The 17,605-nt window shown below is 38.6% G+C and overlaps 1 protein-coding gene across 1 annotated transcript in view; it reads right to left on the reverse strand.

Annotated features, from left to right (window-relative positions):
- The window catches only part of si:dkey-11f4.7 (piezo-type mechanosensitive ion channel component 2), a gene marked incomplete at its 3' end in the record, with an annotated part of 34,242 nt that overhangs the window by 2,684 nt on the left and 13,953 nt on the right, over positions 1–17,605 (reverse strand). Inside the window, 30 exon segments of the mRNA XM_014001694.1 lie at positions 973–1,105; positions 1,208–1,415; positions 1,486–1,674; positions 2,301–2,559; positions 3,378–3,869; positions 4,138–4,299; positions 4,411–4,607; positions 4,851–5,017; positions 5,145–5,219; positions 5,297–5,417; positions 5,578–5,690; positions 6,749–6,823; positions 6,984–7,066; positions 7,217–7,306; positions 8,452–8,611; positions 9,130–9,226; positions 9,310–9,553; positions 10,039–10,204; positions 10,613–10,714; positions 11,446–11,650; positions 11,723–11,923; positions 13,164–13,328; positions 13,547–13,723; positions 13,833–14,008; positions 14,191–14,303; positions 14,398–14,430; positions 14,818–14,859; positions 15,253–15,417; positions 15,530–15,678; positions 17,182–17,241. Coding sequence (XP_013857148.1) covers positions 973–1,105; positions 1,208–1,415; positions 1,486–1,674; positions 2,301–2,559; positions 3,378–3,869; positions 4,138–4,299; positions 4,411–4,607; positions 4,851–5,017; positions 5,145–5,219; positions 5,297–5,417; positions 5,578–5,690; positions 6,749–6,823; positions 6,984–7,066; positions 7,217–7,306; positions 8,452–8,611; positions 9,130–9,226; positions 9,310–9,553; positions 10,039–10,204; positions 10,613–10,714; positions 11,446–11,650; positions 11,723–11,923; positions 13,164–13,328; positions 13,547–13,723; positions 13,833–14,008; positions 14,191–14,303; positions 14,398–14,430; positions 14,818–14,859; positions 15,253–15,417; positions 15,530–15,678; positions 17,182–17,241 — 4,619 coding nt within the window.

Raw genomic sequence — 17,605 nt, forward strand, 5'->3', positions numbered from 1 at the left:
AACAGCTAAGTCATAATTATGAGACATAATTATGAGACAGCTAAGTCATAATTATGAGACATAATTATGAAACAGCTAAGTCATAATTATGAGACATAATTATGAGACAGCTAAGTCATAATTATGAGACATAATTATGAGACAGCTATCTCATAATTATGAGACAGCTATCTCATAATTATGACTTAATATCTCATAATAATAAGATAGCTAAGTCATAATTTTGAGATACCTAAGCCATAATTATGAGACTCTCATAATTATGGCTTAGGTATCTCAAAATTATGACTTAGCCATCTCATAATTATGACTTAGCTATCTCATAATTATGAGATACTATCTCATTATTATGAGATACTATCTCATGAGATAGTATCTCACAATAATGAGATAGCTATCTCATTATTATGAGATACTATCTCATAATTATGACTTAGCTATCTCATTATTATGAGATAGCTAAGTCATAATTATGAGATAGCTAAGTCATAATTATGAGATACAAGTTTTATTTTTTTATCAGGGTGGCGGAAATGGGCTTCCATATATAACAGCTCTCTCTCATGGTAAAATTTATCTGAATGTTTAAAGGTAATGTGTTTTGGTGAGCCATTTACATAACTAACAAAAGCGCTGTTTGTGCATCTGTTTGCAAAATACCTCATAACCCACTGAACAGATTGGTGTCAACTCAATTCAAGATGGTTGCACAAACTAATCAACATAAAAATGGCTATAATGCAGACATGTTTACAGATACTGAGCTAAAACTGGAGAAGCTAGCGGCTGGACCTCAAACACATCATTTAGGCACCGGCAGTTTGAGATTTTATCTTCATATTTTGGCATGTAGGTAAATGGTGATTTGCATTTCTTCAAGGAAAGTTTGGCCTTGGATTAAAATTGATCGAAACAAAAAAAATAAACAACACAAGCCTATGATTACTGTAATGCTGCAGTAAAACAACCCACACTTCTATAATGGTAGCTTTGATTTGCAGCATCCTCTCCCTGATCTGCTGCCTGATCCTCTGCTTCCTCGTCAGCGGAGTCGCGTGTCGCTGCCGTCTCTTTTTCTTGCTGTGCTGCCTCTTCGGCTTCACCTCTCCATTAAAAAAAGGAAAAAAGAAAACATATATGTAAAAAATATATTATAAAACTAATCCCTTGCCATAGCAGGGTAATAACTCCAGATGATATACCTCACCATCAGATTCTGAAGAGTCGTTTCGTTTCTGTCTGCAGAATAAGGAGGTGGTGGAGGCCTGGAAGGGGAGGAACTTCAGTCGGCGGGACGGTTTTTCTTTGCTGCCCGCCTTGTCAGCCCCGGTCATCTTCTTCTTGTCCACTTTTTTCTTCAGCTTCTTGAAGAAATCAGGCATCTCGACCTCCTTGTTGTCCCACAGCCCGTGGCACTGTGGAGACAGAGGTCCCGATTGGTTCGAGGAGACACAATTAATTACGTTAGTAACTGAGAAATTTTACCTTCAGAATGGACCGGTGGAAGAAAAGAGCAAGCAGCTGAATGAGATCGAAGAGGACGTAGCCATCTTTCTTCTCCACGCCGATGATGTTGGGAAGGGCAAAGGGCCGGTCAGCGTTGATGCCTCGGTAAGCAGAGGTGGTCCAAGGAAAGAAACCAAACTGGAAAAAGTACTTCACTACAACAGTCAGCTGAGACAAAAAGAGATCATTTATTCAGTCATCAGCTGAAATACTGGCTAATTATCACAACACTGGTTCATTTTAAAAATATTGGAAACACTTTCTTTTACGGTACACTTATTACCATGTAATTACAAGGTAATAAAAAAGTAATTAAATGTAATTACTACCTGATTACCATGTAATTACGTGGTAATTAGGGTACAAAAGAAAAACTACTCTTAGTAAAACTACCTTTATTGGGTAACTACAATCAAAATACTTTTCAATAGTAACTCAACATTATATTTATAAGCAAAGAATGCAACTAAATTTTGGGGTTAGTGGTTAATTGCAATAAAATATAACTTTAAAACTGTCAAAATGACCTACTACTTATTTAGGTGTTATATAGTGAATTATTGTAATACATTACCAGGTAAGTGCTACATTACTGCAGACAATTAGTTACATAGTAAAATTGTACCCTAATTACCACGTAATTATATGGTAATAAGGCAGTAATTATATTTAATTACTTTTTATTACCTTGTAATTACATGGTAACAAGGGTACCATAAAAGAAAGTGTTACCAAAAGATTACCGCAGATAAAACAACAGCAACTTAATATCTTCTCTGACACTCAAAACATACCTCAGTGTAGATGATGGCGGTCATCCAGAAGCGTTTGGTGGGCCGCGGCACAGACAGCATGGCCCAGAGGAATATCAGGATGGGCAGGATGAGGGAGAGGAACGAAGCCGACACGATGTGGTTCAGGATGATGACAAAGTAACACAGCATCTCAGACTTGGACACCATCATGTTGTAGAGGGCAAAGAGCAGCTTCAGGGGCCTCGGCAACGTGGTGTAAAACTTATCGGACTCAGAGATCTCGTCACTCACAAACATGCTGTAGAATGAGGAGGATGGAAATGAACAGACTGTACTGATATAGAACCTTTCTATCCAAGCAGGATACATTACAACACAGTCTGTCCTCATTCACACAGAATAATTTTAAATATGGTGTAACAAAACAAACTGCACAGATAAAAGGTTTAACTAAGCTCTTATTGTGTGAGAGCTGAGTCAGTTTTAAGCATATCAAACTTGATAGTGTGCTATGATGTTTAGTATTTATAACTTTTATACATTTCAAATYATAAAATTTTATTTACGAAGTATTTATTTATTTAGTATTATATTTTTACTCCTCAAAAGAAATAAATTAGGATTTAATGCTTTCATTCAAAAATGTTCCTTGAAATCTGCTTTTTTGCTTTTGACCTCTTCATCTCCTTTCAGCTACTGTTAGGCTAATGCTATCTTTTAGATTTTGCTACATTTACCCTTAATCTATATAATTCCTATTTTTTTTACTTTGAGCAATTGTTTTGCTAAATTTAGCTTTTGAGTAGGATTTTATTAATTTTAGCTTTCAGATAAATTAGCAAATTCTGTTATTTTTATGAATTAGCTCATTTTAGCTTTTAGCTACAGTTTTGCTAATATAAGCTTTTTGCTACAAATTTACCTGTTCAATACAGTTTTAATAATTCAAGCTTTTAGCTACAGTTTTAATAATTTTAATTCTGTTCTTGTTTTACCTTAAAAAAATGTTTCAGCTTTATTAAATTCCAGAAGAGTCATTCAGCGCTCAGCATTCATTCACACAGACTCTGCAGTTTCCTCCAGTTTTAGTTTTCAGATATTCAGTGTGAGACTAACTTGTTGAGCAGCAGCTCGCTGGCTGTCAGGTTTCTTGTTTCCTGACTCAGAGGTCTGGGAGACTCTGGGAGGATCAGACTCTTCTCTCCATCGCTCTTCTGGTGATTCGGTGAGAAACACGTTGCATGTTTGGACTCTTCATCCTCTTCACTTCGCTGGAACTCTTCATCTTCTTCACTTCGCTGGAGCTCTTCATCCAGCTCTGATGCTTTAAACTCTGGATCCTCATGATGGTCGACTTTAATGGCTTCCTTTTCGTCCTGCTCAGATTTTCTCTCATCCTCTAGATCCCTGTCGACATCTTCCTCCTGGTCAACAGCTTCCTCCTGGTCAACATCCTCCTCCTGGTCAACATCCTCCTCCTGGTCAACATCCTCCTCCTGGTCAACATCCTCCTCCTGGTCAACATCTTCCTCCTGGTCAACGTCATCTTCCTGTTTACTGTCTACCTCATAATCAATGTCTTCTTTTTGAGTGGTCACATCTTCATAGCTTTGACACACAAAAAAAGATTGCATTTTATGAGAGAAGGTTCAGTCTTTTTTGATGTAAAATGCATAAAATGTAACTTTAAAAACTCATAAAGTAAGCCAAAGATTCAGAAAATTTCAGCTTGAAGTAAAAAAAAAAAATCAGTCCAGATTAAAAAGTGTAAACACAGCAAAACAGATGCTACTATTTTTCAGAATTAAAAAAAAAAGTTATAGTTTTTGATTCTGTGTCACTGGACTGTAATGAGTTTAAGTCCTCATCTCTTCACCTCTGTGGAGGGTAATCCACCTCGAAGGAGGTCAGGTCCACGTTGGCTTCTTTCAGGAGTCGTCGTCGAAGCTGGGAAGCAGCAGGCGATTCGTCTGGAGTGTCGTCCAGCTCCTCCTGCGTCGGCTGCCTGGACACCAGCAGCGTCTCGTCTGTCATGCAGCTGCAGGTGAAACAGGAGGTAGATATGAATTCAGGCTTTTAAAACAGTCTCTGTGTGAGTTTGAACTAAGGTAGAAACGAATGTGTTTCGCTTTATTTAGCAGCAGTTCACCTGGAAAAGCTGCTGCCCCAGGACATTTTGGAGGCTTGGCTCTTCAGCCTGCCGTAGACGTGTCGTGAGGTGGGGGCGTCGGGCGGGGTGAGAGGGGGAGGCAGGGTATCTAAACCCTCCTGAGACGACAGCGTATTCTGACGGGAGATCCAGGTCTCATAAAACTGCTTCACGCTCTCCTGACTCACCTCTTTACCCTGAAACATGAGAGAAAAGAAAGAAAAGCAAGAAAAGCTCAAGCAACTGAAGCTACAGTTGAGAATGAGATCATCAGAGGTAGAAGTGGCTAAAGCTGATCTTAATTTATATTCTGAAAACAAACTGATTGCACCTTTAATGTGTTTAAAACTCATTTCAAGATTCTACCAAGTGGAAATATTGAAAATATCCAGCTAATTTTAGGCGATTATCAAGGTTTTTCAACACATTTTCATTTCCACCTTTTTTTGCTGCTGGTTGAGTAACGCTCGCTCGAACCGCAGCACTTTGGAAATGTCCAGGCTGTCTTTGCAGAAGGAGTTCAGCCCGTCGGTCAGGTCGTCAAGAAGAGACTGAAGAAACACCCAGCTGAACTTGATCGTGCTGACGATGCGCTGCAGGATGTTTTCTGCAGGAACACATTAAATGAATCGGTGCAAACAGATCAGTTATGAAGGTTTCCCTGCATGCTTTAAATTTAAATTGTTCAAAGCTCCAACATATCTTCTTCCATTTGACTGTTTTCTTTTTTTTACCTCTTTCCTCCTCTCCCTCTTCCTCCACAACACTTTCTTCCAGTTCGTCCTCGCTCGAATCGGTTCTTTCAATGCCTAAAATAAAAAGAGATTCCAGTTTTTATAACTTCATCAGCTTTGATTACACTGACAGGAAGGACTCTGTTTCTCACCCTGCTGCTTCTGCAGCTCTCTTTTTGCCCGTTTCTTCTCCTGTTTCTTAAAGGTTTTCTTCTCTTTCTTCAGGTCCTTCAGAGCAGTTTTCGAGCTGGTGACCCAGGCGTTGTAGGCCAACTGAAACACCCACAAACAGTTACTCTTTGTGACGATTGTTACACATCTGTCTTTTCAAGGAAAAGTTCATAAAAGTCTAAAACAAACAAACAAACAAACAAATAAACAAACAAATCTAAATTCTTTTGCTGTTTGTCTCCAGTTTTAGTCCCCATCTAACCTGAAAAGCTGATTTCTTCTTTGGTGGTTGTTCTTCCTCTTTCTTCTCTGTAACCTCCTCTTCCTCCTCCTCACTGTCACTCTCAAACAGGTGGTAGCCACAGTTGTTTTCCACTGTGTTAAACAGCAAAGTCAAAGGGTCTCATTAAAAAAATGCTCAGTGGGAAGAAAAAACAGGAAAACCACCACCGATTGCTGAAGGTGCTCCTGTTTTCTTGTTTGAGCCAACTTTCGGAGAGTGATCATTAAATGTACACCTACAACTAATTATTATTTGGAGTCAGTTCAATTCAAGATGGCCACCACAACAAACAGACACGAGCCAACACAAAAATATTCCAATTCAGTCCATTTATATTAAGAAAAGGGGAAGTGTGTCTTTTTTTGGGGGATCATGCTCCTTAAATTTGGTGCTCTGACATTCAAATGTAGACCCACAGTTAAAACTTGAAGAGGATGAAGTTTGATAAACAAACAGCCTCTGTAGTCGAGGCCAGCTTTTTACAGTCAAGTCTTTTAGCCAACGTCAAGCCTTTTTTAAATCCTCCTGACCTGGAAAAGACCGTTCATGTTTTTATTAGCTTGAGGCTAAATTAATTCAATGATCTTTATGTTGGAATCTCCCAGTCCTCCTTTAGTTGTCTTCAACACCGTGTCCCGACACCTCCACACATGAGGACATCACCTCTGTTTTGCTCTCTCTTCACTGGATGGTTTTAGGTTTGATTTTAAGCTCTTGCTTACTTTTGAAGCTCCTAATAGCCCAACCTTATTAGCTGATCTAGTAGCTTTCCATAAGCATGAAAGGATCAACTAATGCATTCTTACTACATGTTCCAAATCCAAACGTTGATGTGACTGGGCCTTTCCAGGCTTTGGCCTCAGCTTCCTCTAGATTTGCGCTCCATCGCTGACCTGGGTCTTTTTAAATCCAACCTTAAAACCTTAATTTCTGCATTTTTCCCTCATTTTGTTCACCTTTTATTTGTATTGTTCCTAATGTCTGTTTTAATGTTCGTACTGTAAGACACTTTTTTTTGGTAGTTGTGAAAGGCTCTATAAATAAATGTTGATTGACTGCAACATTGTTGGCATGGCACTTACCTTGTCTGCCATGTTAGCAAAATATCTCAACTGGACCAATCTAAGTGAAATGAAATGTTGCTGCTCACCTCCGGGCTGAGAAACCCAAGGCTTCCACCACTTTCCTGCATCTCTCTTTGCCTTTTCATCATCATCTTTATCATCTGAAAAACAACAGTTTGTTGATGTTTTGTTGATAACCTCTTTTTCTGAGTGAATATACTAAATAATTAGCAGAAACAAAACCTAACACGTGGTGTAATGCACAGTTTTTTAAAACTCATTTTTCACTGGCTAACACTAGAGGCGTAAATCCTGAGTTACCCAGTGGTGCCCGATCCGCAGGAAGTTCTGCTTTGTCTGAAGCCGTCTGAGGACTCCTCTGCTTAGATTTTATCTTCTCCATCCTACATGAAGAGAATGGAAAGGTGGATTAAATACTGTTTACTCTTCTCGGAGTGGATAAAAGGGAGCTAGAAAGATGGAAAATGTGCTGATCGCCACTACAAACTGGTTCCATTAATTGATTAAATCACTGTTTTACTGTATGGTCTTACTGTCTCTTCAGCGTCTCGACTGATTTCTTCTCCAACTCCAGTCTGGCTGCTATCTGCTTCTTCACTTTGGCCTCAAACAGCTCAGCCCCCCTTAGAGAGAGCGAGAGGCAGAGAAATGAATATTAAGTGGAGTAGCGTTTATGGGAACTAATTTTATGTTTAGTCAACCAATTAGCTTCTGCTAAATTAGGTTTTAACAACTTTAAGTCAGCTAATCGTTAACTAATAAACAACGGTTTGTGCCCTGCCAGTCTTCAGCTCCAAGGAGAAGACGACATGTCGTTTTAGCAGTTAGCAATTAGCTGTTAGTGTTAGCTTCTGCTAATTTTCACTTGTTTAGCGTTAGCAGAGCTATATTTTTTATTTAGCAGATTATGAGTTAGTGAAGATAACTTTTTGGTTAGCTGTACCCAACACTGGCTGTGTGAATCATTCAGCACCTTCCCATTTTTTTCCAGTTTAGTTTTGTTTAAATTCTATAAGATTTTGTGCAATTTAATTATTTATATATACTTTGCTCTGTTTTAGATATTCATATATTAAAACTATCAAAATTAGAACCAAATTTTAACTTAAAAAAGTCAATATTGGAAAACCACACTAATGCCTTGATTAAAGAAAATTACATTTGTAACTGACGGTAAATTTTTTAAATGGAAATTTGCATTGTGTGGGTTGTTCATAAATGTTTTTTTTTCTTTGATTTAATAATACTTGTATTTTCAATGAGGTTTTTTTTGTACCTCATGGGATGCCATAGCCAAGATGGGCTGGCCTTATAAAAGCTGGCAGTAATTAGTTCTAACAATGAATGGCAGGAAAGCAACTGACAGCAGGACTTGAAATGTTTGCTGTGCTAATGAAACAAAGATCTTATGCTTTGCATTCCCCTGGTGAAAGCAGCGAGGTACGTTTTGTTTATTTCACTTGTATTATGAGCCCATGTTCTTATTTTGATGTTTGTATACATGTTGTTTTTAGTTTTCACGGTGATCATGATGGTGATGAAGGTGATCTTGGAGCACCAGATGAAAAATAAAAAACCTTAAAATCACCCACCAAGGCTGCGCTGAACTTTGTCAAGAACTGGGGGGCTGCTACAACGTTTTATATTTTTACAGAGTTTCACTGTACTGAACTATAACTACTCTAAGATTAGCGCATTCAGCAAATTGTTTCAAGCTATCTGACAGCATAAGGTTTTAAATGTTGCTCTAAAAGCTTGTAAAACAGACCTCGAGGCTAAAATCTTTGAGGACTTGAGGTCAGACACCACGTAGAGGAAATAGTAGCTCAGGAAGACCCTCCTTTGTGCCAGCAGGACGGTGAAACAGATCGCATCCCAGACGATGCCGGCTTCACCTTCCGGCAGCTCACACTCATCGACCGGCGCCGCTGAGAGGCAAAAATCAAATCAAACACACACACACATACAAAAAAAAAAACAGATTATTGGATTTACTTAACTAAATTAGGTCAACAATTTCCACTTAACTAAGCTGAGTAAGTCCAACGTAACTTTGACAATTTATTTCAAAGTAATTGTGCAAGTTGCTTTATATTTACTCAACTTAGTTAGTTTAGTGGAAATTGTTGACATAACTACATTAAGTAAATCCAACAATCTGTTTTTTGAGTGTATATTGCAACAATAAAATGACCCTTCACTCCGGTGAAAACTTCTCTCAGTTTGCCATGGTGGATTCCAAATAATTTAGCAAACTCTTAAAAAATAGTTTTTAAATGTATTCAGTGTTCGTAAAGTCTTCCAAAGATGCGTTTCATGACTAATAAAGCTATGATATAAATAGTAAAACAAAGTATGTTTATTAATTCATGCAAGATAAATTACACAAACACCCGGTATTTTTAAGACATGAAACAAATAAGCTGAACTGTTGCGGACAACTTACGGACATCGTAGCCTTTGATGGTGCAGAACATGCTAAAGGCCTGAATCAGCCAGCAGCTGTTCTTCAACAGGCTGTCCAGGTAACCGCAAGAACCAAGCTGATGGAGAGACCAGGATTTACTGAAGGTGAAGCCGAAAAACAAATCCGACAACTCATCCTCCTTGCTGGTCGCTCACTTACGGACAGGAGGTTCTTCATGGCGATCACAAAGCAGGTGTAGCCGATGAGCCAGTCCCACAGGCGCAGGATGTACCTGACCGGCTGCATCAGCACGTTGCCACCAAACAGCATGAAGTAGAAACAGGCCACCAGGTATCCCAGGCAGAAGATGTTGATCCGCGTGGTGCCAGTGATGAAGATGAGGCAGAGCACCAGCCAGAAGAAGTAGCTGAAAACAAACACCTTCACCATGTCCAGGTAGCTCCTGAGGACGGAATGAAGAGGAAAACCTTCACTTTGAGCATGTGGATTGGTAAATCTTGTTTCATCGATGATAAATGGGTATTCTGTTGACAGCAGATAGCAAAAACCTGATAAACCTGATAAACAAATGCTTTTAAAAATAGAAGTCATCTGCTAACGCTTACTCAGCAGTTTCAGTTTGCTTGAATGGCTTTCAGGAGTTTGACAGTGTGCATAAATTAATAATTGAACTTAAATCTTTATCTTAAATGACCACACATAGCAGGATGGACTCCTGATCAACTAAGTGCTCCAATTAGGTTTAGGCTATTTTTGCTACAATCTGAGTAATGAATCTTACTCAGAGATCTGGGTTCAACGTTTAATGCCCTGTTTCACATCCGTAGCTTTTGTTTTCTTAAGAAGTAATATTGTTGGCTGATGACAGGCTTTTTATTTAATGCCTTAAAAGAAGTCGAAAACAAAACAAAAAACAGAGTATTTGACCTGCAGTGAAGAAAGTTGTCGACAGGTATGAACTGGTTGAAGGAACACGGATCCAAGCTGCGGCTGATCTCAACGTTGTCTCCAGCCAGCAGCCGCACCGCCGCTCGGTTCTCCTCCACGAACACCTGCCACTGCAGAGACGAGCAGATCAGCAGGAGGTGGTCGTCTGCAGGGAGACAAGAAAAAACGTGATAAACACAAAGAAGTTTGTAAGGATCTGTGGTTTTAGGTTATTTTTTGGTATTCTCGTGTTTATCATCATCAGGTTTATTTCTTTCTGTGTTTTGAGGTCCTTGTGTTTAGTTCTGTTCCTTTGTGTTTTTCTCTGTGCTAGTTTTAATTTTCCTCAGTTAATTACTGCTTCTCTGTCCTGTCGCACCCATCTACACCTGCTCCCTGTTCCCATTAAGCCGCCTGTCTTCTACCACCTCATCAGTCTTTTTAGTTACTTTTTAGGACATATTTTTCTGCCATGCCAGCATCTTAATTTTGCGTTAGTTTTTTTATGTTTGCTAAATCTTTTAGTCTTTCATCTGTTGGTCAGCATCCATCTCTCTGTCAAAGGTATACTCACAGAAGATGAACATTGGATTGGGTCTCATGGCAAAGTCGGGAAGGTAAAACCACTTGATAACGTTAGACGTTAAAGGATGGACAGCAGTTCTCCAGGGATAATCTGCCAAAAAAAGGTCCTTTTCACTGTTGGAAATCAGTATCTTTTATGTTAGAAAACATCATGTCTCTTTTCCAGCCTTCTATTACACATTTGATAAATAAATGAAAACATGAAGGTAATAATTAAAACAATTACTGAAAGCAGCTTTTTTATCTAGATTTCTCTTTTTCTTCTGCTTTATGGATGTTTACACACCACTCATCACTTATTAGAAACCAAACTTAACTACAGAAATCGAAATGTCTGCAAAAATATGAACGCTGAGTGCTGAATGACTGCTAAATTCTGACAAAGATGCTAAAAATTGACTTATTAAAGCTAATACAAGCCAAACTCTAGGTAAAAATTAAAAACCTAAATCCTGGCTAAAACCTTAAATTAGCTAAATAACAGCTAAAATTATCAACAAGTTAGCTAAAAGTTGCAAAGGTTTAGCTAAATGCAGCAAAAGGCTAGCTGAAAGCTAAAAGCAGCAGAGAAAGATAAAAACAAATTTCAGTATATTTCTATGGAGATTTTTTTTACATATAAATTATTTTGTAGAGTATAAAAATGACAGAAAACAAAAGACAGCATATATTTCCTTAATATGTATTGAAATTTGGATAGAAAAAATTAGCACAAAGTATGCAGAATTAGTTAGACAGTAGTTAGTAAAAACAAACAGAACAGTGTGACCGCTGAATCAGCATTAACTATATAATGATAAAAAAGTATTCTGTAATTCCTACCAACACAGAGAGCAGGAGGGATGCCGATGCACAGCAGGTACTGAAACACCATCAGCCCGGCTGTAAAGCAACAATATTTAGGCCACACCTCTCCGATGGCCTTCCTGCGTCGCCGAAACACGACAGCCATCAAGGCACAGGAGTGGAGCACCGCGTAGAAATCCATCCTCTGACCAATGACATTCACCGCCACGATTAAACTGATCTGAGAGGAAATGCGAACAAGTTACATACAGATATAAACACTGCAGCTTTAGAGAAAAGCAAAACCAAACACCTCAAGTCCAAATTTGTAGAAACCGAAGTTGATGAAGTATTTGACGCAGGGCCGGACGCCGTGGTCAAGGTGCTGCCTTGTGATGCCGTGGAAGATGATGCTGAAGGGGGGAGGCTTCAGGTCGTTACGGAGACGGAAGTAGAGCTGGTGGCGATGGACGGTTGCCTCGAAGACAAGCAACCCTAGCACCATCAGATGGTTCTGCAGCAGGAAAAGAAATCTGAACTGTAGCTAAATCCACTGAAAAACACCAAGAAACTTCAGGCATGCTTGTGAAACAATAATTTAGCCATTTAGTAAACTAATTATTCAGCTTTTTAGCTGTACTTCACTTTTTAAAGGGGCAATATCGTGTAAAATCAACTATTTTGAGCTTTATATCCTGTTATAATGTTATCCTCTCATCAAAAACATGCCCAGAGTCTTGCTTTGACTCATTCATGCATGTTTGAGAAATCCTGTAGTGTCCTGAGGCAGCCAGGCAGGGGAGCAAAAACCACCGGTTGGGTCTAGAACCGCCTTTTGGGACCAGCTCCTCCTCTGGGCTGTGTCTCAGAATCGAGCTTCCTCATCACAGAGCATGTGGCTGCCCGATCCGTACCGGAAACACGATCCGTACTGTCCGGGCAGCATTGTTTTTAGCATGTAGCATTTGGCTAAACTGATGACAGATTTCATTTGGTTTCAGTCTTTCAACACCTGCAGTGTTTCATAGAAAAGACAACGTCTGCAACAGCTGTGGATTTTTATTACAGAAAACAAATAAAATGAAGATGAGTTATAACATGATTGTCTACAAAATAGTTTGCAAGTTTTTATAAATAAATATGTAAATTTATATTTTATTAATCAAAATGTAAACAATATTAAAACTGTTTTCAAAATATAATGTAATACACCTTTATAATTAAGTATAGAAATAATTATTGTCAGTATTTTTTTCCTAAATCGAGCACAATTTAGAAGTCTATCATTTAGCGCATGTGCAAATGAGCTGATAGTACGGATCATGCTTCCGGGACGGATCGGGCAGCCGCAGAGCACACACCCACCCGGCCCCGTGCTGAAATGGGCGGGACAGAAGCGGAAGGAGGTTCTTAAAGAGACAGAGGCCAATTTCAAGGCATTTAGAAACAGATATGATGAGAAGTCAAGTTTATTTTCTATTTAAACATAAAAACAGCATTTTAATAACAACTGAAAGTCACATAGTTTCTGTATTATGGTATAGAATTTAACTATATGCCTGAGAAACACATAATATTGCCCCTTTAAAGGCTTTTTTTTAATGAATCTTGGTGTGTTGTTCATTAAAAACCACCGTCAGCAACTGCAAAATTTTAACATTCTTTAACAGCAAATCATTGATAAGATTGTCTGAAATGTATAAAAAATCTCAGTCAATGTAAACAGCTTTGGTGAAACTGAGGCTTCCTTGTACCCTTAGGCAGGGGAGGATTCTGCCCTCGCACTTCCTCAGCGCTCCACACCAGTAGACGGGGTCAACAGGTTCAATGTAGAGAACAGACCTCCGGAGCAGTTCCACCATGTTTCCCCTGAGTTCTGCTGCATCGTCCAGTCCGGAGCTGTTGGAGGGCAGTAAGTCCTGAAATACCACAACACACAAGCACAAAACTGAAATATGTTGTCTGGACTCCATAAATAGGTTTATAAACTTATTTAAATAACCCAAAGCCTTTGTGCTTTAATTCATTTGAACTTATTAATATCATCAGCCTGTGGTCTACGAGTGCTACAAGGAAACTTATTTTAAAAACACGCCAGCCTGCAGAAACAGCACGTGAATGCAGCAGCTGAACTCACAGCAGTGCAGTTGGAGGAGTAATCCAAGGGTTTGATCACTTTGAGCTGGTAAAACATCTTGCACACCACCATGACGCAGGCCCACACAGCTGAGACGCTGGAGACCAAAGGTCGTAATCGTGGGAACGGGAGCGCAAACACCCACAGCACCAGAAAAAGGAAGTTCATCAGCGAAACCTGTGAAAAATGGAGGTTAATCATACAGTTTCTTCTATAAAATGTCCTCATATGACTATCATTTCTTATTGAATAGGTTTGTCTGTGGACAGAGGAGGGAATGTCCCACCTCTTGCAGTGACACCCAGATGATGCCAGAAGACACTATTTTGAGGCTGTGGAGCTCCATCAGTCTCCAGCTCAGCTCCTGCAGCCTGCGGAGTCCGGAGATGGCCTGAATGAGGAGCAGACTCGCCCGGTCCACAATCATGCCCCACTTTTCCTCACGACTGATTGGGACAGCTTCTGTGAACACATTTATCAGACAGGATGTTACAGGAAAACACTGCAGAAGCTGTTTCAGAGGTTAGATGTGTAACGACCGCATGAAAGCATCAAATACATTCTGCCTATCAATGTGTTACCTCAAATAATTTTCTTTTTCTTATTCCTAGATGGCTTAAAATAAAAGGAAACAGAGTTGTTACCATCTTCTGTTGCCTCCTCCTGCTCCTCGGCTTCTTTCAGGGATGACGTTTGTTGTTCGATGCAGTCCAGAGTCTCCTGACTTTTGCTGTTTCCCACCTGCTCCTTCACAAGCCTGCCAACCCGAAATGACTTTCTTTCTTATTCTGATATATTTGAGAAAACTGCAGCTAATTCATGAAAAACAGGCATCAAAGCAAAAGCCTTACCTTTGCTGTAACTTTGCAATATTTTCTTTAATGCTGGGAATGAAACAGAGTTTTTTCATAAGCTGCACAACTATGATGGGTGGTCAAAAAAAGTCAGAACCTGCTAATCGAATCATATTATCTAAGCAATAATGTTTCATTTTTTTATCACTCCTGTTAAAAATATTTTAAAAAACCCTAACAGATGATTTTCTGATCACTAACTTATAATATTTAGTGAAGAGGTAGCAGCAATTTAATTCCTTGAGCACAAAAGTTTATGCTGGAGGGACACAGTTCATTAAAAACTGAAAGGAAATAAGAAATGGTTCAAGCTAATTACATCTAGAGAAAAATTGTGAGTTCTGATTAAAATATTTTTTTGCAAAGCACCTGAAATGTGAAAACAAGATGTTTGATGAGAAAATAAACGAGGCTTACATGTCCGCTATCAGATTTATTGAACTCTTCAGCTCTTCTTCTCTGAAAGTAAAGACAAAAAGACTAAGTAAGCAAACACATACAGAGCTAATCAACTTGAAACAATAAATGTTATACGCTGCTTTACAATTCAAAAATGCACTTTTTTCAGAGAAATACTGGTTTCTAATAAAAAAAAGTACTTTAACTATAGTATTCGTTATTCTGCAGCTTTGTTGGGTTAGAAATCCCATTTGGCTAATAGTTTTTGCAGGACAGAATCATCTGAATTTGTTAAAATACTAAGATATTTAAGGAAAGATTATAAAAATGACATATTTAAAGGGTAAAGTAAAGATGTAGGTCTCCTCAGGCCTTCCCAAAAAAACCATTAACCATTATTGGGCTGTTTTTACTTTTTAAAATACAACGCTGTGTGTCACATCCACGGCTAACCTGGAAATCTCCCTGACAGGTACGTTATCCAGGTTTGTTAGAGTCAGGAAGTCAGAGTTGAAGTAATGAAGCTGGAGGATACAGGCCAACAGGAACGCAGCAGGAAGCAGAATACGTGCAAACAGCTCCACGGTGCCGTACCTTTCCAAACCCAGGTCACGAAGCCTGGAGGATCAAACAGGATTCATTAAAGAAGCACTGATCACTGATGAATCCTGATTCTTTCAGCGCTTCGATTAAAATGTGACCGGCTTTAAATAAATCAGTGCCCACTCACCCTTCCTCTGACATGCCCATGATCTGTCTGAAGAGTGCAGAAACACTTCTAAACTGATACATGTAGATGGTTATTAACACCACCATGGAGTAACCCACCACCACCGCCCAGAACGTCTTCAGAACCCGACGCCAAATATCGTACCGGATCTGAGGGTGGAGAAAGCAAAGAGAAATGCACAGGATGCTGATGTTTTCTGCAGCTCGTACTGGCTGTAACATCCCCCACCTGCAACATTTAATCCAACAGTTTGGTGCACGCAGGTCATGAGTTTGACTTCCTGAAATAAAATCTCATGAAAATAGCTAAATTACATTCCCAGCATCATAAATGTCAGTGTTGCCTGTTTTCCCCTCATCCATGTGGTATGTAAAACACCAGGGTGTTGTTGATGTCCAAGTAGACACGTAATGTTGTCTCATGTAGTCTCCGCAGCCATTAGGCCTCCACTAAGTGCCTTCTGTCTCTCTAAAACGTCAGCAGAAACATAATGGGTGGAAGAAAAACTAGTGAAACTGTGGCAAAAAAAATGCTGTTTATGAGCTTATTAGTCATAATCAATGCTTTTAGCTGAAAAATAGCATCAGTGAACAAAGCAGCCCTTGTTTATGTGCGCTCTTCTTGATTCTGATTGTTTCTGCACCCATGAACACATTTATTGTGAAACATAATGAAGCTGAAGGTATCACTAAATATGTTGGAGATTTGAAGGCTTAAAGAGTGTTTTCTCTGCTTCTAAAACAGGAAAATCAAAGTGAAGTAAAAGCTGCCTGACTGGTAGCAGACCAATAAAAATGTTGTTACGATTCCTTTAATCCATTTAGGCTGTTTAATTTCCGGGTTTCACTCCCACTTTAAAGCAGGAGCTAAAATTAACTGTAATAAAGCAGTTATATGAGTCACAGGCAAGAAAAGCTTTCCAATGAATCAGTAATTTTAAAAAGTCTCAATCCAAGATGGGCCTCAGCTTTGGTGCTGACTGAACATTTACTCCTGAAGGCAATAACATAATCTGAGATTAGCATGCTAACAATGACTAAAACCTATGTTTTTTTAGCTTTAGACATTAGTTAAAACAAGCAAAATTGTAGCTAGAAGGAAAATTGATAAAAGCTAAAAGTAGCAAAAAGCTAGCTAAAAGAATCTAAATAATAGCTATAAAACAATAGTAAGAGGCAAGATGAAAGCTAAAATTAGCTTAAAACAAAAACCAGCTAAAACTTAGTTAAAATTAGCAAAAGTTAGCTAAAAACTATAGCACACAAAAACAAAAACAGATTAAGTATGATGAAGCACATTTTAAAGAAAACAAAAAGGATCTCAGTGTATTTCTATGGGGAGAACGTTTAATTTAATCTTTTGTGAAGTTTAAAAGTTACGAGAAAAAAAAATCAAAACTTAGCAGCCATCTTCAGAATGAGTTGAAAGTTTTGATAAATAGCTAAAATAAGACAATGTATGCAGACATAGTTGGATTGCAAAAATTGTATGGAAAAACAAATGATAAAACTGGAAAACAATAGTGTGACTGCATTAGTGTAGAATATTGTATATATATAAATATGATCTATTATAAGTCTGAAACTAGACAAAGTTTTAAGAGCTGAAATCTACTTACTCACAAAACAAAACAAAGCATCAAATTTACTAACCTGGTACAGAACAACACACAGGAGGAAAAGAACGATGTAGAGGATTTTGTAGACGACCACCTGATTAAATGAAAGATCAGTCAGCTATTATTCTGTTTAAATAGAGACTCATTATTTATTTTATGCGTTAAACATATTAGTTTTTTCAAAGGTCTATACCAGGGGTCTGCAACCTTTACAATTAAAAGAGCCATTTCTGCTCCTTGTCTCACTAATAAAATGTGTCCAGAGCCACAAAACAAGCTACAACTGTGATTATCAACTGGTGGTCCATGGGCCTTTTTGAGACCTTTTTGGGAACCTTTACGGCCAGTGGAGGTGACATAAAAAATGTACTGTGAATGTTATTATTTGCTATTATTTTTACACATCAGAACAAATGAAAAGACCAGATTTACGTAAACACGAAAAATATATATATATT

Source organism: Austrofundulus limnaeus, unplaced genomic scaffold (assembly GCF_001266775.1).
Source record: "Austrofundulus limnaeus strain Quisiro unplaced genomic scaffold, Austrofundulus_limnaeus-1.0 Scaffold10, whole genome shotgun sequence".
NCBI classification, from domain to species: domain Eukaryota; kingdom Metazoa; phylum Chordata; class Actinopteri; order Cyprinodontiformes; family Rivulidae; genus Austrofundulus; species Austrofundulus limnaeus.